Source organism: Nannobrachium achirus (genome assembly GCF_963921795.1).
Source record: "Nannobrachium achirus genome assembly, chromosome: 7".
Lineage (NCBI taxonomy): Eukaryota > Metazoa > Chordata > Actinopteri > Myctophiformes > Myctophidae > Nannobrachium > Nannobrachium achirus.
In genome coordinates this window covers 12,044,601-12,071,386 of record NC_137816.1, presented here as the reverse complement: position 1 = coordinate 12,071,386, position 26,786 = coordinate 12,044,601, and the positions used below count along the sequence as shown (strand labels likewise).

Below are 26,786 nucleotides of genomic sequence, written 5' to 3'. Positions count from 1 at the left end.
CTCTCTCTCTCTTTCCTCTCTCTCTCCCTGGCCTACGGCTTTCGGATTTCCAAAACGCAACGAAAACACGCAGTGCAGTGTGCAACCACCTTAACTGTCTGTCTGTCTACAACATTGCCTCTGATTTATACTTAGTTGCACATCGATGTCTACAACAGTTTACAGTTTAGGCATTTAGCAGACGCTTTTAATCCAAAGCGACTTACAATAAGCAGATAATACATCACTATAATAAACAAGATAATATGTCAGAACATCAGCAACAATATGACAAATGCATTTGAATATCAATCTAAAAAAACCGCATTGTGGCCTTGTAGATCAGCTATTTTCGGTGCAAGACACGATGCACAACCAAGTGTAAATCAGGCTTTACTGGGAGTGAAATTCTTGGACTCCGAGCTTTCCTCAGCCATGTTGAAAATAAATAAGATAAAATAAATAAGTATATGTGTATGTTAGGGGTGTGATGATACATTTTAATAGCGTTTCGATACATATCACGATACATGGTTGACTATACGATACATGGACGATATTGGTTCATTCATGGCGATACGATACGATTCGATTCAATGATTTAAAATCGATATAGTAACTATTTAGCAAAGAAATTAAATCTGTGTGAAAGGTGTGGATAGTGCAGGTTTTTAAGCAAAACATGTATTATTATGGATATAAATAAGTAAACACAGTGATTATCTACCAAATACATGGTCATTGTATATTGACAAACCTGCACCTTGACATGAACCCAGAGATTACATACATTTATCGATAGACCAGTGTAGCTATATGGAAAGGAAAAGTAATTAAACCCCTCCTTTTATTTTTTTCTTCTTAACACATCGGATGCCCACGTGGTGTCTACAAGTCAATTTCTTTGATGTCGCTGGAGGCCCGCGACGCGTTTGACGCGTTGTACAGTAAACTATACTGTACTGTAGCTACTGCACTTGGCTACCGCGGTGATGAAACAAACTCCATTTCCCAACATGCAGCGCGCAATTACGTCACCCGGACGTGCTGTGTGTCTCGTTGACTTCCTGTTTAGCGGCTGCACAAAAATGCTGTTTTCTCCGGATTCTCTTCCTTTTTTCATTTTTTTCTCAAAACGGCAGCCTCTTCTACATGCCGTAACACAAACACTGTGGCTTAGAAATGATAAAAAACGGTCCTGACTGAAAGAAAAGATTTTCGCGAAATAAACAGGACATACTCGGATTACATTTACTCGGATTACTTTTCTCGCCAGTACTCTCGCCGGTAGGTAAAATTACGCGTTGCCATGGGCACCAGCAAATTAATACATCAAAACCACGTGGGCGTCCGATGTGTTAAAAATGCTAAATACAATGCACAAGTAGGTAGTATCGATACGATTGATTATTTGCACTGCCGATTCGATACGATACAAAATAAAAACGATACTATTCGATTTTAGCTGTTTTCATTTCGATATACTTCAATTTTTTAAGTTAAAAACGATATTTCGATACAGTTACTATATCGTTACACCCCTAGTGTATGTGTACATGTCTACCTTCAGCGCTGGGTTTGTATCCAGGGCAGTAGATGGTGCTGATATCATCGTATTTGGGGTCATGGATGACGTAGTCAAACGGCATGGACCTCATAACATCCAGGCTGGGCCAGCGAGAACCTGCTGGGTGATACTGTACTCCCTCTACCTGGGCACCTGCACGCACAAACACAGCATTCTGGTAAACTACAATTGAAAAATAACAAATACATGAAAATATCAGAAGATTCACACATTTATTAAACATTTGAAGCCATGTTAAACACCTTGGGTTTCCTAGCTCCCAGATCACAATATATATCAACAGCATTCTTGTAAACTGAAAGGTCAGAGTAAGTAACCAGTAAAGTAACCACAGGGTTCCCACACATCTTTACCAATTAGTTTCCAAAACTTTTCCAGAATATTTAACCCGATTTCCAGGACTATATAACAATAATTCAGCTCAATAACGTGTCGCTTACTCCTATGCGCAATGCCCAAAGACAGGTAGTGTATGCCAGTGGTTCTCAACCTTTTCAGGCCGTGACCCCCGAAATAATCATTTTTTAGCTGGGGACCCCCCACCCTGACGACCACTAAGAGTTGAGGAATTTGGTATAACACTGTTCTATTGTGAAAATAGCAGATCTACATGCTCACAACGCCTCGCGTTGCGAGGCGTTGTGAGCATGTAGATCTGCTATTTTCCCAATTTCTGCCTCTAATATTTGAAAATTTGGCCAATGTTTAAAACTCATTTACTGCCATTTTGAAACAGCTCCCATCAGGGTTCCCCGCCAGAAGCCTCCATAGACTTCAATGTAATTTATAGTGCACTGATCATGCACGCCCATGCACAGATGATGCACCATGTTTGTGCAGTTTGTTCACAGCTTTCAAACAAAACAATCCGATTGGAAATCCGTTCAGGCATTCTTGAGATAATAGCCATTATGTTTTACATGTTATGTAAACAAAAATGGCCGCCCTGTTTGAAAGATGGGGTTGTATGGGGGTTGAACATGCAAAATCGCGATTGAAATCATGCTTACTAGATTTGATGGGGTCCAAAAATATTTTTTCAAAAAAAAAAAATTCAATTTTTTTTTTTATTATTATTATTTTTTTTTTCAAACTCGTCATACTAGTCATAGGCAGAGTGGACACATCCATATAACTCGTCAAACTAGTCATAGGCAGTAAATGAGTTAATTTGTCATTTCAGAGGTATTAACAAAATCAATAACCAAAGACAATGCATAGCTATTTTTTCCAGGACCTTCCAGGACCCTTGATCAATTCCAAAACTTTTCCAGTTACTGGAATATTTCCAGGAATTTCATGACCGTGGGAACCCTGTAACCACAAGCCACCGTGGCGATGACCCCTGGGTACAAGCCAAAGTTCTATCAGAGTTTAACATGGCATCAAGGCGTCATGATGATGATTGTGTACTGACTGCAGTTGATGTCCTCCTCGTCGTAGATGTCCACCTCCATCAGTCGGATCAGCATCCGAGACAGGATGGCCAGGAAGTGGAGATACGCCCCTGTCTTCCCCACCTAAACCACAAACAGGACAGCCCACAGTTAACCTTAGAAGAAACATCCAACGTGTGATATGTGTGTTCACTAATTCTCAAACCTTTTCATTTCAAGGACCCCCAATTTGATATGTATTAGGCCACGGGTCCATTTGATACAGTTTTCTTTTGTTTAGTTTTTTATCTCAGGGATGGTGGGACCAGGGACATGTTGGGCCCCTGATTCAGCCCGGGAAAAAGAGTTGGAGAGGCCCTCACTACTCAAAGATTTGCCATTTCAGATCATGACAAGTGACAAGCCAGTGGGCCAATTACATGAGTTAGGCCTATATTTCGTTGTTGTCGGGTAGAAACCTTGTATGTCCAAAACCGTTTGTTTTGTATTTATAAATTAAAAAATGATTTAAACTAGTGAAAACAGACGATCTACAAGCACACAACGCCTCGCGGTGCGAGGCGTTGTGTGCTTGTAGATCGACTGTTTTCACTACTTTTGTGCGACGGCCTTGTATGATGAAGCAGGGCTTTGCTCTGCGAAAAAATGTACACACTTGAAACTTGGAGATACGAGGTTTCTGCCCGACAGAGACAATTTACTTTGTTGGCCGCCCAGCCCCCAAAATGGAACGAAGGGCCGACATTTTATTTTTATTTTTTTCCTAGTGGCCGGCCTGGACCGGCCTGGAATGAACTGGCCGTTCGGGAGTTGTCCCGCTTTTCCCAATGGCCAGCACGTCCCTGGGTGGGACCCATTCTATATTGCAAGACGGAATTGCGTTTTTTGCTCCACCAGCACTTGTTGCACAGATGCCAGTAAGAAAGAATCAAGAGGGTTTCTTTGTCACTACTCCAGGTAGTACTATTTTTGAAAAAGTCATGAAAATGTGTGCAAATCTTTGAATATATGTATTTTCAAAGCGAACGGTTGTAACTCAAATTTTGCTTCTGGGTGGTCCCTGGAACTAAATATTTTGAGATGCGGGTCCGTGGCCAAATAAATATCATTTTGGGGGTCCTTCACATGAAAAGATTTGAGCACCACTGACACAGTAGTCTCTCAAGAACAGACTAACTGAGCTCCAGTTAAGTGAAAAGGACCTTTTCTTTGACGATGGCTGGCCAGATTGCTGACATAAAAACATAGGTTTTTTCCAAAAATCTTAGAAGGATTCAAAAGACACTTATAGAATCGGGTCAAAATTCTAATTTTCACGATTTTTCAAAAATAGCAGATCTACAAGCTCGCTGTGAGCTTGTATATCTGCTATTTTTCAATAGTTAAAGCATAAAATATTGCGTCATAATGTGTTCAGGCCTAAATGGGTTAACATAAGAATAATAAAGCTAATAAGTTAGCAGCATAACATTAACAAAAGTGTAATAAGGCATAACCATGTGCACCGATAACTTATATATCTCTGCTGTGGGGCAGAAACCAGCTAACTCCAAAAATGTAACATCATTTCATTGATAAGAACAGCTGAATGGACCTCCAAGCTCACAATGATGTTGCCAGAGACAGAGAGTGTGCAGCCTACCTGTGGGGGTCCACTGAGCAGCAGTCTGCGTGGGTGGAAGTTATCGCTGCGTCCTTCTGTCTGATTGTTGCTGTCCATGTGGAGCGGCCGGGGAACGGTCCACTGGCGGTAGTACAGAGACTGCTCTGTGCACGTCATCATCTTACTGAGCAGGGGCCTGCGCACACACACATCACACACATCACACACATCACACGTTAGGCAGCCACCCAGCATCCGGGGACCAAATCCATGTCTAATACCAGTGCCATGCTCAAGGACACGGGAAGGCGTATGTCTGTAACATGCACGTCTTCTGGTATGGGAGGACACCCATGTAAACACCGTAGGAACATGCAAACTCCACTGCTAAGAGGCAACATGGGCTAACCACTCAACCACGGTGCATCGTGTACGTACAGTATATGTGTGCATGCGTTACTATGTACTAGGGCATTCACGAATAGTGATTTTTAGTATTCGAATTATTCAACCTCAAAGTATTCGAATAGTCGAATATTCGACAAGACTGGCCAAACTGTCAAATAGTAGCAAGTAAGCAAGAGGCGAACATTGTGAAAATAGCCGATCTACATGCTACAGCATGTAGATCTGCTATTTTCACAATAATTATCTGCGGAACCAAGTCACATTAAATGTAATACCTACAATTCCAAGTGCTTGGCAGGCTGGGGGTCCCCAGTTCAAATATGTTTATTTTGGGGGTCACAGCCTAAAAAGGTTTGAGGGGCATTGACAACTCATCCTTATGACTAGCTAAGCTTTATAAACTAAATATTTTTTAAAGAGAAAACAATAAAAAAATAAAAATACGCGAATATTCGACTTCGGTGAACAACGTCGAATAGTGACTTTGATATTCGAATATTCGAATATTTGGTGAATGCCCTAACGTACAGTGCGTGCGTGCGTGTGTTACTATGTACCTGAAGCTGCTCGCCCAGGCGAGAGAGCGGTGCGGCAGGAAGGACGTGCACCGCGGGAGGCCGCTGGCGTCGCTGGCGGTGATGATGTCATAGAGCGCCCGGGAGAGGAGCACGGAGGGGGGGCGACTCACCCCCCTCGCCCAGGAGCAGCTCTGATGGGGAGAGGAGACGCGGGGCGGCGTGGAGTCAGAGGAGGTGGACTTGGAGGAACGGCGATGGGAGTGGACGAGAGGCGGCGGAGGCAGCGGCAGAGACGACTGGAACTGGTAGGGACTGGTCTGGGATAAAGGCTGGGGGTGGCCGACCGCTGTCTGGCCGTGTGGCTGGTGGAGGGGGGACGGGGGAGGGTAGGGGAGGGGGTGAGAGGAGGACGGAGGCTGACTCGGGGCCAGGCCGGGGGCTGCGTGTCCACGCTGGCTGACGGAGGAGGAGGAGGTGGTGCTGACTTCAGGGCAGGGCTCCGACGCTCCGCCACCCCCCGGGCAGGACTGCTGGGTCTGGCTGGACGACGGAGGGCTGTCCCCTAGTGGACAGACAACGCATTACAAGACATATTGAAACCATAGAACGGGTACACATTATTGTGTATCATTATTTTATGCTTTAACTATTGAAAAATAGCAGATATGCAAGCTCACAGCGCGGCACCGAGTGCCGCGCTGCGAGCTTGTAGATCTGCTATTTTTGAAAAATAGTGAAAATTAGAATTTTGACCCGATTCTATAAGTGTCTTTTGAATCCTTCTAAGGTTTTTTGAAAAACACATGTCAGCAATCTGGCCAGCCATCATCAAAGAAAAGGTCCTTTTCACTTAAATGGAGCTCAGTTAGTCTGTTCTTGAGAGACTACTATGTCAGTGGTTCTCAAACCTTTTCATGTGAAGGACCCCCAAAATGATATGTATTTGGCCACGGACCCCCATCTCAAAATATTTAGTTCCAGGGACCAGAAGCAGTTCCAGAAGGAAAATTTCAGTTATTAACGTTCGCTTTGAAAATACATATATTCAAAGATTTGCACACATTTTCACGACTTTTTCAAAAATGGCAGATCTACAAAAGCTTGTATATCTGCTATTTTTCACTGGTTAAAGCATTCAATAATTCTAGGCCTAAATGGGTTAAGACGTGAGGCCGATTCTAAAAATGTCTTAACCGTCTTCGCAAAAAAACAGGACCCCCACAATTATATGTATTTGGCCGTGGACCCCACACATCTCATTATATTTTGTTCCAGGGACCCCCAGAAGTAAAATTTTAGTTAAAAAATTGTTGCTTTAAGAAAGATTTGCATACATTTTCACAATAGCAAAAAAGAAATAGCAGATCTACAAACTCATAGTGCGGCACAAAGTGACTTGCTATGAGATTGTTTATCTGCGATTTTTGAACAGCCAATCAATTTGCTATATATAGGTCAAATCTAAAATGACACAGATGCTTTCCCGGTTAACACATAAGCATCTACTTATATATACTATAGGCCTATACATAAATTGCAAATTGTGGAGTGCCGTAGGTTTGAACAACAATGGAATGAGCAGCAGGTTAAATCAACTGCCACACTGTTCAGCTTCTTGTGACACATCACAGTTCATTAAACCACTTAAGATGCACATAACCCACTCCATTATATCTGCCTGAACTTAGTGAGCAGACAACGCATCATTAGTTTGCAGTCAAGGTAGTCTGAGAGTGTGTGTGTGTGTGTGTGTGTGTGTGTGTGTGTGTGTGTGTGTGTGTGTGTGTGTGTGTGTGTGTGTGTGTTAGGGCATTCACCAAATATTCGAATATTCGAATATCAAAGTCACTATTCGAGGTTGTTCACCAAAGTCGAATATTCTTTTTTTTTTATTATTGTTTTCTCTTTAAAAAATCTATAGTTTATAAAGCTTGGCTAGATAGGAAGTCATAAGAATGAGTTGTCAATGCCCCTGGTGGATGAATTTGTTAATGCTCTATACCAGGGGTTCTCAAACCGTTTCAGGCCGTGACCCCCAAAATAAACATATTTGAAATGGGGACCCCCACCCTGACAAGCACTTGGAATTGCAGGTATTACATTTAATGTGAAAATAGCCGATCTACATGCTCACAACGCCTCGCAACGCGAGGCGTTGTGAGCATGTAGATCGGCTATTTTCACAATGTTCACCTCTTGCTTACTTAATATTTGACAGTTCGGCCAGTCCTGTCGAATATTCGACTATTCGAATACTTTGAGGTAGAATAATTAGAATACTAAAAATCACTATTCGTGAATGCCCTAGTGTGTGTGAGTGTGTGTGTAATCACCATCATCCTCCTCATTGTCTGTACTGCTCAGCTTCTCTGCGTCGCTCTCCAAAAGGTCACTTCCTGGTCCGGGGTTGTGTGGGGGCCGCGACTCCGCCTTCACTAGGTAGGCGGCCAATCCCAGCTCTTGCTCTAGTGTGGTTCGCTGGAGGTAGGAGGAGCTTATCACTCGCAGGTCACAGTATTTGAGCGACCTTGGGGTAGGAGATGACAAGTCACACTCATAACTCAACATTATAATAACAATATTGATGATAGTAATCAATCATAATCATCATACATTTTTGATTTATTACGCAACTGATAAAAAATCACACCCAGTGTGAAGTGAGCGGTGGTATGCATAACGTCTTCAGACTAGGATTTAAGTCTAGGATGTACAGGCTATGCTACACACACACGTTTTACTATGGCAAAACGCTGAGGAAAAGGCTACAGACACACGCACAGCCACTCTATGGAGCGGTTTACCACCGCTCAAAAATAATTTTAAATCTGAATCAAATGAAACACTGAGATTTGTGTCAGATGATGTCAAGTTAGGATCCGGTGGACCAAGCAGGTTATTATCGATCTGGGTTTGTAGGCAGGTTCTGTCATTGGGATTGAGTGGCAGGTAAAGTTGTGATCGGTGTAGAAATGAAACTGAATGCGTTGTTTTCTTATTATGTCACCCAGAGGGAGCATGTCGAAGGGATCGGGACAGAAATTGTCTTGTGTGGATCCTCAGGAGAAGTATCTGCCGCTTAGATATGATGGGAACCTAGAAGCTAGAAATACCCTCTAGAGTCTAGACCAGGGGTTTTCAAAGTGGGTGACAGGGCAACCTGGGGTGCCGCGAGATAATTTGATAATATTTGGAATTTATTTGGACACTTGAAAAAATATACAAGTACAATATACAAGTACAAAGTTATTTTCAGTCAGTTCTTTTTTTTTTTTTTTTATAACTTTTTATTGAGTTTTGTAAAATTTTTAAAACAATGTCCAGGACATACATGGACGCAGACAAAAACAATACGAGTAGTACGACATACTAGACAACATAACATCTACCCAGCCACCCGCCCACCCACCCACAGCCCTGAGGAGAGAAAAATTGATTAAACACAATTGTGTACCAATGAAATATAAATGAAATTAAGATAAGTTAAAAGTAAAGATGGTAATGTAATAAAGGAAAGGAAAGGGAAAAGAAAAAAATAATAATATTGGAAAATGCGTTTTAATCAATGGAGGTCATAGAGTTAATGTGTGATAAAAGTGGGTCCCATGTTCGATGGAACCCAAACAAGGAGCCTCTAATTGTGAATTTAATTTTCTCTAAATGAAGAAATGATGTCAGGTCTTTTAACCAAGATGTTGTTGGAGGGGGACAAGGACTATTCCATTGCAGCAATATGCGACGTCTAGCAATAAGGGAAGCGAATGCAACCAGATCTTTCTGATGCCTATTAAATCTGCCCAGGACAGGAGACACACCAAAAATAGCAATCAATGGACAGGGAGGAACCGAAAAACCAAGAACCACAGAGATGGTATCAAAAAAGGACGTCCAAAAGGAAGAAAGCTTTGAGCAGGAGAAAAATGTGTGTGTGTGATCTGCAGTCAGTTCTAACCAAAATTGCTATTATCTCAATGTTTTCCTCGCAACATAATCCCTAAAATATCGTCACTGTCGGGCAGAAAAATATCTCCAAGTTTCAAATGTGTACGTCTTTTGGTAAAGCAAAGCCCTGCTTCATCATACAAGACTGTCACACAAAACGAGTGAAAACAGCCAATCTACAAGCACACAACGCCTCGCAACATTTTATAGATGAAAAGGTTTCCACCCTATGCTATAAATATAAGGTGAAAATTATAATGTAGCCTCGGATTAAAAAAATATTCATGGGATGCCCTGAGGCAAAAATGTTTGGGAACCCCTGGTCTAGACGGTGTCCTCTAGACAGCTTAGTAGAACAGAATGGTCAATGAGTCACAAGCTGAGCTCAGGTCCAAAAGGACCAGGGCTGGGCCAGATTCTAACTCTCAGGAGGGCTGTTTCTGTGCTGCCCTTCACAGCACAGAAAACACATTGGAATATCTCATAGAGATTGTTATTACTGAGATGAGCAATATGGACTTTTACATTTCTTTTGAAAGGAATGGGACTTGAGAGATGGGTCTGTAATTAGGGTTAGGGTTTGTCAAGTCCCGCCCGTAGCACCGCCCCTCTTCACACCCATTGGTTGCTGTGTCTTGGTGGGACAAAAGTCCTTTCTCTCCATACACTACCATTGAAATTCAGTTGCTTTGTATTGTTATTCTATGTATTCAATTCTCATTTTAAACGTGGTTTCAGTAAAAAGGAGCCTCTCAGGTGCAGTATAGTGACTGGGCATGTTTTTATTTCTTCAAAAATGTGGTTTTAGAAAATTCAGCATAAAAAAGGCGGAACCAGGGCGGGACAAGGCAGATAGAGCCTGCTGGTTGGTCAGTCAGGGACCAATCAGAAGGCTGACAAAGGGTGAATTGTGGGATCTAGTTTGGGATCAACCTTTGACAGACCAAGGCAGTGTTCAAGTAGCCTAGCTGAGCTAGACATCCCAGCCATGTTAAAACAAGGTAGGGATAGATACTGCAGTTAGTTAGCTAGCTGCATTAGTATCTAGGCTGGTTATACCAGGCTAGTGTTCAAGTAGGAAAACAGACAGCGTTCAGCAAGCTGATAATAACGTGAGCCAACGATGGGGAGAGCAAGTTGGTAGAATGACTGGGGGAGCAGGTAGAGGACTTCATGTTGCTAATGATTGTCAGAAGAGACTGGAGAGAGACTGGGTTGAAAGAGGAGCGCTGGGCAGTAGGTGAACTGTGTACCAGTGTTGTTTTTGACAGCAAATTTTGATTTAGTTTTAGTCATAGTCTTTTGAATAAAATGTCATTTAGTTTTAGTCATAATTTTGTCACCTGAAAAGTTTTAGTTTTAGTCAAATTTTAGTCGACTAAATATCCTAAGATTTTGTTGATTTAGTCAACTAAAATGTATTTTGGCAGGCCTTGATGGCATCGTAATGACTGATTTTACACTTGGTTGTGTGCTGAAAATAGCAGATCTACAAGCTCACAACGAGCTTGTAGATCGGCTATTTTCAGCACCCAACACCTGAGAGCAACCAAACATAAAATGACTCTCTTCTCCACTAGTCCCTCCCTAACGTTTTAGTCTAGTTTTTATTTTGTTGACGAGTTGTCAATATATTTAGCCTTAGTTTTAGTCATCACAGCTTAGTTTTTATTTAGTTTTCGTCAGCGAAAAGAACGCAGTCGACAAACATTTTTCGTCATAGTTTTAGTCGACGAAATCAACACTGCTGTGTACCTTGGCAGAGACTCTCCCTGTGGTTCAGCCCCTGACAGGATGAGGATGCAGGGCAGGGCCTCCAGGTGAAGGTACGTACGAGGAACCCAGTCAGCATCCTGCACCTTCAGCCATGTCTGATACACACACATGAACGCAGGCACACACACACACACACACACACACACGCACACGCACGCACGCGCGCACACACACACACACACACAAACACAAAGAAAGAACATTAATTATTAACTCTCTGAAAATGAAAAACTATTCAATCTTTTTACCCATCTATGTATCCGTCCATCGATCTATTTCAGCAGTCATCGCCATGCTGTCTGGTGGTGGACATTTTTATTAAAGTTCTATTTTTGCCACAGACATGCAAAATGAGTGGAACATGATATTACCAGAAACACATAAAGAGCTGGCTATTTGTACGCTCTTACTAAAAATGTGAGAACCGCTTTGACTCCTAATATGCCATAGTGTCTTAGTAAATTAGTGTTGTATGATCAAAATAAGAACATATAATGGGGTGTAAAACAGAAAATCTAAAAATGTGCCATTTTTGGATTTTCACAGACATATTGATGACCCCTGAACTATTTATCTATCGTCGTTGTCGAGTGGAAACCTTGTTTCTCCAAGTTTCAAATGTGCACGTTCTTTCGCAAAGTAAAGCCCTTATTCATCATGCAAGGCCGTCGCACAAAAGTAGTGAAAACAGCCGATCTACAAGCACACAACGCCTCGCGGTGCGAGGCGTTGTGTGCTTGTAGATCGGCTGTTTTCACTAGTTTAAATCATTTTTAAAATGATAAATACAAAACAAACGGTTTTGGAGAGACAAGGTTTCCACCCGACAACTACGCTATCCTTCAATCCATCTCATGATCTCTATGTATCCCTACCTTGATGCGTTCAGTAAAGGTGAGTCCTATGTTCATGTCCCTACCTTGATGCGTTCAGTAAAGGTGTGTCCTATGATCATGTCCCTACCTTGATGCGTTCAGTAAAGGTGTGTCCTATGTTCATTACCCTACCTTGATGCGTTCAGTAAAGGTGTGTCCTATGTTCATGTCCCTACCTTGATGCGTTCAGTAAAGGTGTGTCCTATGTTCATGTCCCTACCTTGATGCGTTCAGTAAAGGTGTGTCCTATGTTCATGTCCCTACCTTGATGCGTTCAGTAAAGGTGTGTCCTATGTTCATGTCCCTACCTTGATGCGTTCAGTAAAGGTGTGTCCTATGTTCATGTCCCTACCTTGATGCGTTCAGTAAAGGTGTGTCCTATGTTCATGTCCCTACCTTGATGCGTTCAGTAAAGGTGTGTCCTATGTTCATGTCCCTACCTTGATGCGTTCAGTAAAGGTGTGTCCTATGTTGAGGGGCTGCTGGTTGTTTCCCAGCACGATCTCAAAGGTGTCGTCCAGTCCCAGCCGCCGCCGCACGCTAGCCAGCCGCCGGTGGGCCCACGCCGCCAGGGCCAATGAGGGGATCCGCAGCAGCACCATGTGACCGTGATGGGCGGGGCACCGCTTGGCCGACGTCAGCAGCGACTGGACGATCTCCAGGGTCTCCACGGAGGTGTGCTTGTGGAGGTTGCCGTGGGCGGCGCCCACGCGCCCGGACGCGGCCATCAGCGCCACGCAGTAGTGTTGCACCAGGACCGTGGAGCGGATCACCGCGCTGTGGAGCTTAGGGAACCTGAGAGAGAGAGAGAGAGAGAGAGAGAGAGAGAGAGAGACACAGAGAGAGAGAGACACAGAGAGAGAGAATGACCAAGACAACATTAGTGAGGTGAGAGTGTTGTTGTTATATGCTCATATGAATGTTTTTATTGCGACCGTCAGGTCACAGTTAGTATGAAAACGTCCAGCTCATTTCCGTCAGTGCGTCCGCCAGTGAGTCACGTTAATACACAACATTTCGTTACCTATCGTTTGTAGTTCTGTGTGTACTTTGTAGAACTGAATTGTATTCTTCGCAGTCTGTTTACTTGACCGATTAAGCGGTCAAAATGATTTTTCTTTTGTTGCTTTTTTGCACTCAATTCGCTTTCTCTCCCACAATCCTAATGACCACATTTGCATTGATTAGAAAAAAAGGATGACATGTAGGATGTCACCTTCCACAATCCACAAGCAACGACATCACATGCATATTGTATGTCAGGCATATTGATAGACATGCTGACTGGCCTGCTCTCCGTCCTCACCCTCCAGATTATAGTCTCCCTACGAGCTACTGTATGTCAATGCCTGTACAGCCAACTCCTGACAAGATTCAAAGATCACACCAGAAATCTATTAAAGGAGTGCAATGTCAAGTCTCTCTCTCTCTCTGTGTGTGTGTGTGTGTGTGTGTGTGTGTGTGTGTGTGTGTGTGTGTGTGTGTGTGTGTGTGCGTGTGTGTCTGTTACCTGTCTTCCAGGGCAGAGGCCATGCTTTCGAAGGAGGAGTCGTAGCGCATCAGCGGCAGGCTGCTCCCTGAGCGAGTCGACTCCAGGAGCTCCGACACACCAAAGTACCTCGTCTTCTCATGGTAGAGGTCTACATCCTACACACACGCACACACACACACACACACACACACACACACACACACACACACACACACACACACACACACACACACACACACACACATAAAAATACATAACTTAATTACACGTCATAGAAAACAAACACATTTTTTTAATTTTCATACAAGGTTTCGAGTTCTGGACATTTAGTCCAGCTCATGTCTGGTCAATATAAAACCTTTCTGTAAACCCTATCGCTACCTGCTGGATCTTTTCTAAAGTGTTTAATTAGTGTGCACTGCTGTGTATTCACAACCATGGCAAGCTGGCAATGGACTGATTTGAAGTGATATAAGAGACACAAACAGGCAATTACCGTTGCCCAAGCTGGAATTGAACGCATTTCGATTTCAATGATTACTCTTGAAACAAAAAACTGACAAAAGAAAGTTGTTTAACAAAAACTAAACATCAAATCACTTACCCTACCTTTGACTGTGTTTTTATATGCCTAAAATATCGGTCAATGTTAATACTGTCTGTGTGTACCATGTTTATGTTGCAAAGTGGACAGCAGGGGACAAAGAGTGAGTATTGTGTCTATACAGATGTAGTCATACACAGTGTGCATGCACACACACGCACGCGCACACACACACACACACACACACTAGGGCTGTCACGATATGACATTTTACATGACGATTTATTGTCACTCAAATAATTGGCGATTAACGATTTAATTGTGTTTTTGTCGTTGATAATTACATTTCTGTTTGGCTTTTAGGCTTTGAAGTTGTACATGGTAGATATGACACATAACCTAAATATACAAAGAAATTACTGACATATTTGACAACTTACTACTTAAAAAATAACTTTGATAGTGGAAATAGCCGATCTACAAGCTCACAACGCGTCGCGATGCGACGCGTTGTGAGCTTGTAGATCGGCTATTTCCACTATTTCGGACATTTTTCAACATTCACGATTATGACGATTATGACAAAATAATTGCAATAATGTCAAATAACCACGATTAGACGATTATGTAATAATTGTGACAGCCCTAACACACACACACACACACACACACGCACGCACACACACACACACGCGCGCACACACACTCACGTTGCTGAAGGCAGAAGGCCAGTGTATCTCGTTGTAGGGGCTGATGCGGGTGTACTGAGTCTGGAGGGCGAAGGGGAACGAGGTCACATGGAGGATCAGGATGTTTGGAGCCTCTCGGATCTGCCTGGAGTTCAGCAGCTGGTCCACCAGTCCCTCTGAACCACCGTCTGAACTGGCGTACACAGCACTGGGACAGAGACACACACAATAAGAATCATTCTTGTCCTGATATCTTTTGTTACTAAAGAGTCATACTGTTTATTTATTTTTAATATTTTTGTAAGATATCGTCACTGTCGGGCAGAAACCTTGTATCTCCAAGTTTCAAATTTGTAATTTTTTTTTCGCAAAGTAAAGCCGTCGCACAAAAGTAGTGAAGCCGTCGCACAAAAGTAGTGAAGCCGTCGCACAAAAGTAGTGAAAACAGCCGATCTACAAGCACACAACGCCTCGCGGTGCGAGGCGTTGTGTGCTTGTAGATCGGCTGTTTTCACTAGTTTGAATCATTTTTAAAAGGATAAATGCAAAACGAACGGTTTTGGACATGCAAGGTTTCCACCCGACAACGACGATATGTTTTGGGGCTTTTATGCCTATGTTGATAGGACAGTAGACTGACAGAAAATGGGGAGAGAGATGGCGTGTGACAACGCAGCAAAGGTTGGTCGGGATCAGGAATCGAACCAGTGTCGACACACTGTCAGGCTACAATGAGCCTAAGTGGTATGCACCTGGACCGGTAGGCCAGTGGGTGCCGCGTGATTATGGATCCAACTGGGAAAGATGGATGGAAACGGCATAGAGCGCTCGTTTTCACAGTTATTGTCCACGACACTGCAAGCGGCGCGAAGGCCGGCGGAGCGGAGCGCCGCGCGAGTTACGAAGCCGTGGTGAATGCAATCGTTATATTTATGCCCAGGCCGTAAGGCCTGGGCAAGCGCACGATAAACGCCATGATAATTGGGTACCGTGCACCTCGCGCGGTCCAAGTGACTACAACGGAGCGCTCCCTACGTCCGGTTCAGCCAATCACAAGCTTCAAAAATGAGTCCGGGGCGTGGTTATCCATCTTTCCCAGTTGGATCTATAATCACGCGTGGGTGCCGGGCACCCCCAAAGAGTCATACTGTTGTTTAAATTTCATACTTGCTTTCTGTATTTTGTGAATAAAATAAAAATTTGATAAAACAAAAAAAGAGTGATACTGTTGGCAAAGGATACTGAAGTATTTAACCACTTGAACCTCAGCATCCATATTCATATATATACCTTAGCATAAAATATCAGATCGCACAAGCATAGAGCCCTGAGGGACTCTGCTAAACAACATATGGGGTTTAAAGTATCTAATGGCATTAGATCACTCTGGGCAATATGCGATGCATACTGTAAGCAAGTGCTCGGATCACATCCGTCTCACGTCTTTGAACAGTACACACAGTAAGAAAATCCTAATCCAATCTGGGGATTTGCTCGGTGAGCTACAAACAATGCCAGTGAGGGGTTAATTGGTGGTAAAATCGTGTACAGTAGTCTGAACTTGGCATTAGAGTTAGAATGGACAAATAGGCGGACCAACCAGTCATCTAACCAGGCCGATTGCTATTTTTCAATAGCTAAAACATTAAATAATCCTAGGCCTGTGAGCTTGTATATCTGCTATTTTTCAATAGTTAAAGCATAAAATAACGACACACAATAACGTGTACCCCGTCCTAATGAAGCTGAGGCAGACATACCTGGTGATGTCCCAGTGGGCGTGGTCGTGCACCAGGATGTAGAGCGTGTAGGAGTTGCTGTGGGCCTGTTGGAGGAGGTCGTCTATGCGCGCCACGGCTCCCTGGTCCAGCTTCATCACGTAGCGCTCTGCCTCGCGCTGGGACAGGCCCTCCTCGTCCAACACACCCAGCTGCTGCAGGATGCCTGCACACACACACACAAGTTTCAAGTTTATTTCGCCATTTACATTACAATTGTCATTAAAATGCATTGGAATTCTTGTTCACAAACAAACATTTAACCCATTTAGGCCTAGGATTATTTAGTGCTTTAGCTATTGAAAAATAGCAGATATACAAGCTCACAGCGCGGCACCGAGTGCCGCGCTGCGAGCTTGTAGATCTGCTATTTTTGAAAAAGTTGTGAAAATGTGTACACATCTTTGAATAAATGTATTTTTAAAGCGAACATTTGTAACTCAAATTTTTCTTCTGGGGGGTCCCTGGAACTAAATATTTTGAGATGGGGGTCCATGGCCAAATACATATCATTTTGGGGGTCCTTCAAATGAAAAAGTTTGAGAATCAAGCCACACAGAAGCAAAAACAAACATATACAAGACAGTACAGAAAAAGACAATGGTACAATCGGCATAGCGGCTCAGTGCATCGGTTGTATGAAAAAAAGTATAAAAAGTAGGTATGCAGCAACTTTAACAATACTATAATAAATAATAAAGTGCATTAGTGCTGCTTATTCAAATATCGTACCGCTGCTGGAAAGAAGCCGTTTACCAGCCTACTAGTGCGAACCTTATGCACACACACACACACACGCAGCACACACACACACACACACACACGTCACACACACACACGCACGCACGCACGCACACGCACACGCACACGCACACGCACACACACACACACACACACACACACACACACACACACACACACACACACAATGGGGGTCACACACAAGGATAATACTACACCACTGTTTCCCAAACAGTAATTTCATCAATAAATAAAGGAAAAATCTAATAAATTCCGTAAATTAGAAAACAAATGTCTAATAAGTAGTGAAAATAGCCAATCTACAAGTTCACAACGCGGCGCGTGTTGTCTGGGAACAACTGTACTACACAATCAAGCAACCCATGTACACTTGTGCTGTGTTCTCATATGGCTGTAGCTCGTCTCCGCTGGTCACAAGCATTTTCACACAGCATGATTTGCACTCGCTAGATAGCTTGCATGGCGGATCACTCTGGGCAATATGCGATGCATACTGTAGGCAAGTGCTGGGATCAGGTCTCACTTCTTTGAACAGTACAAACAGAAAGAAGAAAATCCTAATCCAATCTGGGGCTTTGCTCAGCGAGCTACAAACAATGTCAGTGAGTGGATAATTGCTGGTAAAATCGTGTACAGTAGTCTGAACTTGGCCTTAGAGTTAGAATGGACAGATAACCAGGCCGATTGACCACCATACTTAGCTTGGAAAAAAGATGAAATAAAATAAAATTAAGATAAAATAAAATAGCACTAAAGACAAAAAAACTGCAAGTGCTCGGTTCACGTCCATCTCACTTCTTTGAACAGTACACACAGTAAGAAAATCCTAATCCAATCTGGGACTTTGCTCAGCGAGCTACAAACAATAGTGGCGTTTCCATAAAGCCTCTTAATGCGCATTAAGGCTTTTGCGCTTAAATCTTTTTATGGATGGAAACACTTCAAAATTCGAATAAACTTCCATTATCCGCAAAAACTTTTATGCGCTTGGAGGAGGTGGATTATCGAAAGGCTTTATCGAAAAAACGTAATGCGCATTAGTGCAATGGAAACACGAAGCGAATACGTTTTGAATGAAAATGCATTGAACTTGCATGATATTTGGCTCAAGGGAGTTTACAACTTGTTAGCGCCATGTTCCCTACTACTGTACCTTGCATTGGACGTTTATTTTACGGTTATGTTGTGTGCAAGCCTCGTCCGTCACATCATCCAAGTAAATCCTGGCTAACCCTTCGTCATCACACCGTGTTGCGTGCCAAAAGTGGCCGATCTACAAGCTCACAGCAGCTCGCATCCGCGACGCTGCAGTGCTCGCGTCTCGGATTCGGTCTGAAAAAGTCTGCCCCATCCCAGTTCTGTGCACTGTGTGCAAGCCCCACGGGAAGTATTTACAGCAGGTCGGTCAGACGGACCCAGGCAGGATCTCCCAAGAATCACATTTCATCAGTTTAATGGAAACAGGCTAAATTTGCTTTGTCTTAATGCGCATTTCTGATAATTCGCTTCCTATATTCGAATAAGTTTATGGAAACATGACTATAGTCAGTGAGGGGATAATTGGTGGTTATCATGTACAGTAGTCTGAACTTGACATTAGAGTTAGAATGGACAGATAGACGGACCAACCAGTCATCTAACCAGGCCAACTGACCACCATACTTAGCCTAGGGTCACGGCGTTGCGAGGCGTTGTGAGCATGTAGATCTGCTATTTACACAATATTTATCTGCGGAACCGAGTCACATTAAATGTAATACCTACAATTCCAAGTGCTTGTCAGGGTGGGGGTCCCCAGCTCAAATATGTTTATTTTGGGGGTCACTGCCTAAAAAGGTTTGAGAACCCCTGGTATAGAGCATTAACAAGTTCATCCACCAGGGGCATTGACAACTCATTCTTATGACTTCCTATCTAGCCAAGCTTTATAAACTATATATTTTTAAAGAGAAAACAATAAATAAAATAAAAATAAGCGAATATTCGACTTCGGTGAACAACGTCGAATAGTGATATTGATATTCGATTATTCGAATATTCTAATATTTGGTGAAAGCCCTAGCTCGGACATGTTTTTAAATGAATAAAATGAAGATAAAATAGAATAGCACTAAAAACAAAAAAAATGTAAAATAAACAGATGAACTCTCCATAACTTACCAGAGTTCCAGAGGTGCATGACGGTCTGGTGGAAGGTGACCTCAGAAGGTGGAACACAGATGAGGAAGTCGAGGCGGTCGAAGGAGCCCAGGTCCAGGTTCTGGGTGCTGGAGTCTGCGATGGCGCACACGTGAGACAGCAGCTTCCTGGCCACCGCCAGCTGGATGGGCCGCACCGTGCACCACTCCACACTGTACTCTGCAAGACAGTGTTGTTTTTGACAGCAAATTTTGATTTAGTTTTAGTCATAGTCTTTTGAATAGAATCTCATTTAGTTTTAGTCATAATTTAGTCTCCTGAAAAGTTTTAGTTTTAGTCATATTTTAGTCGACTAAATATCATGAGATTTTAGTTGACTAAATCTACAGTCGATTTAGTTGACTAAAATGTATTTTGGCAGGCCTTGATGGCATCGTAATGACTGATTTCACACCTGGGAGACTAGCCAAAACCATGTCTGTGTGTGTGTTTGTGTGTGTGTGTGTGTGTGTGTGTGTGCGTGCGTGCGTGCGTGCGTGCGTGCGTGCGTGCGTGTCTCACCTGAACAGGTGTCCTTGGGACTTGGAGGCGTGTCTTTGGGGCTGGGTGTGTCTTTAGGACTAGGAGTGTCTTTGGGAGTTTGTTGTGTGTCTTTAGGACTAGGAGTGTCTTTAGGACTGTGTGAGTCCTTGGGACTGTCTTCTGTGTCCTTAGGACTGTGCGTGTCTTTTGGACTCTTGTCCTCCGTTGACTCTTGGCTGCTGGAGGACGGCGAGGGTTGTCTGCTGTCCACAGTCGCTCCGTCCAGCAGAGAATCGACATTTCCATCTAAGAAAAATCAGCGCTGTACTTGTCAGACAGAGTATGAGAGGGAACGGGTTCTCAATAGTGAAGCGGCTCCACCAAGAACTCCAAATTAGTAGGTATTTGGCCACAGATCCTCATCAGAAAATGTGTATCTATTTTAAGGGTTCTCTGTGTACCACCTGAAGGGCCTCCTGGATGCATGTACACGTACCACAGGTTGAGAACTACTGTCCTATCTAGGATACAACAATGAACATATTATGTCCATCATGGTGACTAATTAGATCCTGCTTCAAACTTAATTTCTGCACTCAAAACTCATCCATAGAACTTTTTTTTAGTTGATGTGAAATTGAAATGTAGATTAACTCTTGTCAAACTACCCAGCTAGGGTACAAGGCGAAAAAAACTACTTTTTGGGAATTAACTATTCCTTTAAGGACATTTAATGTGAACTACTTTAACCCTTTGACCCAAGTGATTTTATTACGGGTGACTTTAACCTTTACTGGTGTTAGAATATATTTCAAGTATGATATCTGTACTTTTAGCCAAGTATGGCTTACTGTATACTTTATACATTACTGGTTATTTCTCCATGTTTAACTGGAGAGTTGGGCAGCAATGATTGATGAAGCAGTTTGCTGCTTTGTAACATGACGGCACAACGCGTTGCGATGTGACGTGTTGTTAGCTTGCAGATCGGCTATTTTCAAACAGCCTTGGTATAAAAATAGGGCTGACGTGGTTTATGTGTGTTTTTTTCTTTTCTTTTTATAATATTATAATTTACATCTGCAAAGTAACTAGTAACTAAAGCTGTCAAATAATGTACAGTGGTTCTCAACCTGTGGGTCGGGACCCCCAGGGGGGTCCCCAAATTATTTTGGGGGGTCCCCAGATGATTGGCTTAATGTGCAACATTGTTTTCTCACTCAACAGTAAACAAACCAGCTTAAAGATTAAGTTCATAGAAGGTATCTACACATTTCTAAAGTGACAATTTAAGGACTTTTTAATACCTCTAAAATGATAAAGTAAACATTGGCCAAATTGTCAAATATTAGAGGCAGAAATTGTGAAAATAGCCGATCTACATGCTCACAACGCCTCGCAACGCGAGGCGTTGTGAGCATGTAGATCTGCTATTTTCACAATAGAACCGTGTTATACAAAATGTAATGCTTCTACTCTTAGTACTCCTCAGGGTGGGGGGGTCCCCAGTTAAAATATGATTATTTTGAGGGTCGCGGCCAGAAAAGGTTGAGAACCACTGAAATAATGTACAGTGATGTGATGTGGTACCTGGTCCCAGAGAGCTGCAGTACTGGGTGAGTTCATGGGCCAGACCAGAGGACAGCTGCTGGTGGATCACTCCCAGCCCCTCGCTGGGAGAGAATATACTCTCTGCCAGTGCTCGACACTGGTGTTTACCTATGGCACACAAGACATTTGCTTTTGTTAAATGATTAATTAATGTATTTATATAAACAAGACATATTGGACATCATTCATTCACTTTGCACGTACACTCCCAGTAGTCTCAAGGAAGACTTTTTCCCCCCATTAAGTTCAAATCATCAATAAACAGGTCATCCAACCTGTAACCACCACACAGGACTGTGTGTCCTGACCCGGCGCCGTGCAGATGACCACCACGTAGTTGGTGTTGGCCAGTCGTCCCTCCATCAGCCGGCCGAAGGTCTCACTGAGTCCCTGGGCCAGAGACGAGCCGCCCTGCTCCCCCAGGACCACCACACCCTCCCCGCAGGACGACGCAGCCAGCTGGGCCAGCCAGGGCAGCTGGCTGGGGGTCAGCTGACTGGGGGTCAGCGGCTGCTGCTGGCCCTGGGGAGCCAGAGGCATATGCTGCTTTGACAGGCCCGGCAGCCCCGACGGGATCTGGAGGACACAGGAGAGAGGAAGAAGGGTTTCATTTAGGGCTGTCATAATTATTACATAATAATCGTCTAATCGTGATTATTTGACATAATCGTGATTATTTTTCATAATCGTCATAATCGTTTCCATGTTGAAAAATGTTCATATATATCTTTTTAAAGTAAAAAAATGTGGAAATAGCAGATCTACAAGCTCACAACGCGTCGCATCGTGACGCATTGTGGGCTTGTAGATCGGCTATTTCCACTATCAAAGTATAAAGTTGTCAAATATGTCAGTCATTTCTTTGTATATTTAGGTTATGTGTCATATATACCATGTGCAACTTCAAAGCCTAAAAGCCAAACAGAAATGTAATTGTCAACGACAATTAAATCGCTAATCGCAATTATTTGAGTGACAGTTAATCGTCATGTAGGATGTCATAATCGTGACAGCCCTAGTTTCATTGATCCATTAGTACACTGGGTCACTGTTTCCCAAACGGTGGGTCGCGACCCATTTGAGGGTCACGGACCAATTCGCATGGGACTCGTAGTCGTGACCCATACAAGCAGACGACCCATATAAGCAGCAGACGTGCTTGTAGATCTGCTGTTTTCACTAGTTAGGGTCCCGGGCAATCGTCTAATCCAGTGATATTCAACTGGCGGCCCGTGGGCCAAATCCGGCCCCTGAGGAGCTTTCTTGTGGCCCCATTCCAAATATATTTTTTTATTTTATTACTTCTATGGTACGAAGGTACTGTAGCTGTCCAGCCGCCATGTCACAAAGGTGAAACTGCTTCATGATTTCTTACACATAAAACATGGCGAAAAAAAGAAAAGAAAAAGAAAACAGTGGCACATATACTTGAAAGGCATTACTAAAAGTATAGATATCTACAGATATTTCACTATTGTAAAAGTTAAAATCTTCCATAAGAAAATAACGTGGGTCAAAAGGTATTTGGTGTTAAAATGTATTTAGTATCAAAAGTAAAAGTACAATAAGTATCAAAAGTACAGTATAAAGACCTTTTTGATTGTACAAAGAAACAAAACAGCCAGCAATGTCGTCTACTTTTACTACTTCTGTACATCTCAGTACTTTCAAAAAGATGTAGCTTTCAATTATTGTTTTATTTTACATTTCTTTCATCTAGCCAGGTGGCAACAGATGAGTGCAGTCCGTTCATCACATGCCAAATCTATCCATTTGTAGCAATTCGAGAGGATGTTGTCCATTACATGAAAGAAATAATTCTCCATCTGCAGTGCACTGTCCACCTTTCATCTTCATCCACTTAAAGGTTTTACACAGTATGTTTCTTTCATCCTAAATAGCGGTCTGGGCTGAAACGGTGGTACAGGTGAAAAAATAAGCCTGTGCTCAGCTGAGTGCTCAGGCCTCAGACATAACCAAAATGCAACCTTTCATTCATACAAACATGTAAACACTTCCACGTCCATGCCAGGGATCCGTGCATAGAACATACTGAAATATCTACTCCCTATTTTATTAATGTCAAAATCAAAGCCTGTGCTCTATAATAGAGTATAAAGCAGGCCCTAATAATTTATATAATGGACAAAGTCTCACCTCCATGCCGTAGTGCCTCCCGGGAGCAGCAGGGGCCTGGGGCTGCTGGTATTGTCTGATCTCACTCAGGTGAGACTCCCTCCAGGACCTCATGAAGATCTGCTCCAGGTCCTCGATCAGAGGGACCTGCTCTGGGCCTGAAGACCACGGAGAGAGGGAGAGAGAGAGAGAGAGAGGGAGGGAGAGAGAGAGATGGAGAGAGAGAGATGGAGAGAGAGATGGAGAGGGAGATGGAGAGGGAGAGGGAGAGGGAGAGGATCAGTCATTCTCGCTATTGTTGAAAAACGATTATTGGATTATAGTGTTGCCCGATCCCGATCACGTGATCGGATCGGCCGCCGATATGGTCATTTTTATAAGATCGGAGATCGGGAAAAAATATCGAAAAAAAAAAAAGTTAAAATATTTTCTGGGAGTAGTGAAAGTTACAGGTAAGGTGAATGCAATATGAAACGTAAGCTTACCATAATCACAGTAATCCTTAATCATTTTCATTCATATTCAAGGGCTTTTGGAGAAATGAGACAGACACAGAGCCCTGCAGAGGGGAGGTGATTGTGTCAGACTCTGTGTCCAGCTGGCAGCTGATGCCAATAAGTAGTAATGGCCCCTTGTTAATGGATCAAAGGAAGGCAATTATGTATCTGCACTGTCAACTAGCTGCTACAGATGCATACTTTTCAAGCAGACTGGTTAATTGGTTCTTAACTTATTTTGTTTCAACTTAAAAGTCCTTAAATCGTGACTTCACTGCCAAATTTCAAAGGCCACACCAAAGGTCCGCTGCACAATGCTTGAGAAACACTGCTCTAGTAGGCCTATATCACTATACACTACTCATAAGCTTTGTTTTTAATTTGTTGATTCAGTGCTGCACTAAGTGATAGAATGAATAGAATTTTTTTTTCTTAATGCCTTACCAAAAGATCGGATCGGAAGCAATAATATTTGATCGGTATCGGATCGGGAGCAAAAAAAACGTGATCGGGGCATCCCTATTGGATTATGATCTTTTACAACATCAGTGGCAACACACTAAAGCGTGCGGGAAGGAATCAATTGACATAAAGCCTCCTACATTGGGGAGTAAGAAAAAGGAGTAAAAACTACCAACAAATAAATGTAAAATAAAACTTGATTATCCTTTATAATCAATGAAATGGATGAAGTGTTGCATCCACAAAGTGCTTTCGTGAGTGACTGATGATTGATGCATGGATAGAGTGTGGTTGAAACTCACCCAGTTGGACCAGGTAGTAGACGGTGAGCAGGATCTGCATCTCAGTGGACAGAGGCTGGATGGGCGCAGGGCCATAGTGCTGGTAGATCCTGGGCAGGGTCTGAGAGCTGAGGTAACAGCTCTGCAACAGACAGCTCACCAACACGTCACTGATGTTACCTGTTAGCTGAGGCAGAGCACCGTGGCCTGGAGGGGGGGGGAGAGAGAGAGAGAGAGAGAGAGAGAGAGAGAGAGAGAGAGAGACAGATGGGTGAATATATGGAATTACCTAATTTACACCAATGTCACAAATATATGTCAAAGATATTGCCAGTGGACGCACGCACGCATGCACGCACGCACGCACGCACGCACACACACACACACACACACACGCACACACACCAGCTGTCACAAAGGATCAGATTGTGGGAAATGACAGACAGATTCGTCCCCAAAGAACGAGACACACAGTGCTCCAATTTATCTCTGAGAGTGTAGTGTACATATGTAATCAAATGATGTGTGTGTGTGTGTGTGTGTGTGTGTGTGTGTGTGTGTGTGTGTGTGTGTGTGTGTGTGTGTGTGTGTGTGTGTGTGTGTGTGTGTGTGTGTGTGTGTGTGTGCGTGCCTGCGTGTGTGCCTGTGTGTTTTTCACAAATGTTCTCTCAAAATGAAAGATTTAAGATTCACAAGAGATGTATTCGCCTATTTTTTTAAGAAGAAGAGAGAAGACATGAGGACAGAGGTGAAGACAGGAGGAAGGAGCTGAGAGGAGGAGAACGGAGGATAGCAAGTCTGTGGAGCAGAGGAGAAGAGATGGAAGGAGAGAGGAGGTGTTGTTTGCACATCACAATAGAGGAGCCACGGAGAGGAACAGCCAGGTGGAAGGATGGAGGAATGGAGAGAGCAGATAGATAGATAGATAGATACCTTTATTATCCCAAGGGGGAAAATCAGTTGCCCAGAGGCAGCACAGCAGTATAAGGTTATTTACAAAGTTACAGAGAAGTAAGAAGAAAAATAACAACAAGAACAGAGTACAGAGTACAGTAAAGAGCAAGGTACATCAAAAGAGTGAACGAATAATATATAAATATATATACATAAAGTGTCCTTAAGCACAACTATCAAAATAGTACAGTGTCCAAATCAAAGTGACCATAGCAGTCAATGCTAGTTAGTGCAACTAGCAATGACTAGTCTTTTGCATCAAAAAAGGAAAGGAAAGGTGCCACAGGTGGGAGGGAGTATGGATGTTGTGGAGGAGTAGAGGAGAGAAGAGGGTGAGTGGATGTCGGAGAGCCTTCCAGCATTGGTTTGACCATTCGACCTATGAGTAAAAGAGATGGGGGGAGTCCATCTGTTGGGTTTCCCACAGGCCTGCCCTGAACACCCAGGGGATGGAACTCACGGTACGGCTGTCACTCTCACAGCGAGATCAGGGTGAGAAAATATGACCAATGATGAAAAACTCCCATACCTGCTGGGTGAAGTAAAACAATGTGTTTCACTAACTAGCATTGACTGTTATGGTCACTTTGATTTGGGCACTGTATTATATTGATAGTTGTGCTTAGGACACTTTATGTATGGTCACCTTGATCTGGGCACTGTATTGATAGTTGTGCTTTAGGACACTATATACATTATTTGTTCCCTTTCTTGTTGTACCTTGCTCTTACTGTACTTACTGTACTCTGTACTCTGTTCTTGTTTTTTCTTTTTATCTTTTTCATACTTCTCTGTAACTTTGTAAATAACTTTATACTGCTGTGCTGCCTCTG

General features: G+C 43.1%; 1 protein-coding gene across 1 annotated transcript in view; it reads right to left on the bottom strand.

Annotated features, from left to right (window-relative positions):
* greb1 (growth regulating estrogen receptor binding 1) overlaps positions 1–26,786 on the bottom strand; it is a gene marked incomplete at its 3' end in the record, with an annotated part of 64,493 nt that overhangs the window by 14,140 nt on the left and 23,567 nt on the right. Inside the window, exons 10-25 of the mRNA XM_080730054.1 lie at positions 25,021–25,206; positions 23,781–23,917; positions 21,899–22,199; positions 21,603–21,731; positions 20,052–20,318; positions 19,512–19,709; positions 16,572–16,755; positions 14,833–15,019; positions 13,597–13,733; positions 12,527–12,881; positions 11,191–11,306; positions 7,827–8,020; positions 5,533–6,055; positions 4,607–4,763; positions 2,985–3,087; positions 1,544–1,699 (exon numbers count right to left, since the gene is read on the bottom strand). Of these exons, the coding sequence (XP_080586180.1) occupies positions 1,544–1,699; positions 2,985–3,087; positions 4,607–4,763; positions 5,533–6,055; positions 7,827–8,020; positions 11,191–11,306; positions 12,527–12,881; positions 13,597–13,733; positions 14,833–15,019; positions 16,572–16,755; positions 19,512–19,709; positions 20,052–20,318; positions 21,603–21,731; positions 21,899–22,199; positions 23,781–23,917; positions 25,021–25,206 (3,330 nt within the window). The remainder of the gene's footprint in view (positions 1–1,543; positions 1,700–2,984; positions 3,088–4,606; positions 4,764–5,532; positions 6,056–7,826; positions 8,021–11,190; positions 11,307–12,526; positions 12,882–13,596; positions 13,734–14,832; positions 15,020–16,571; positions 16,756–19,511; positions 19,710–20,051; positions 20,319–21,602; positions 21,732–21,898; positions 22,200–23,780; positions 23,918–25,020; positions 25,207–26,786) is intronic.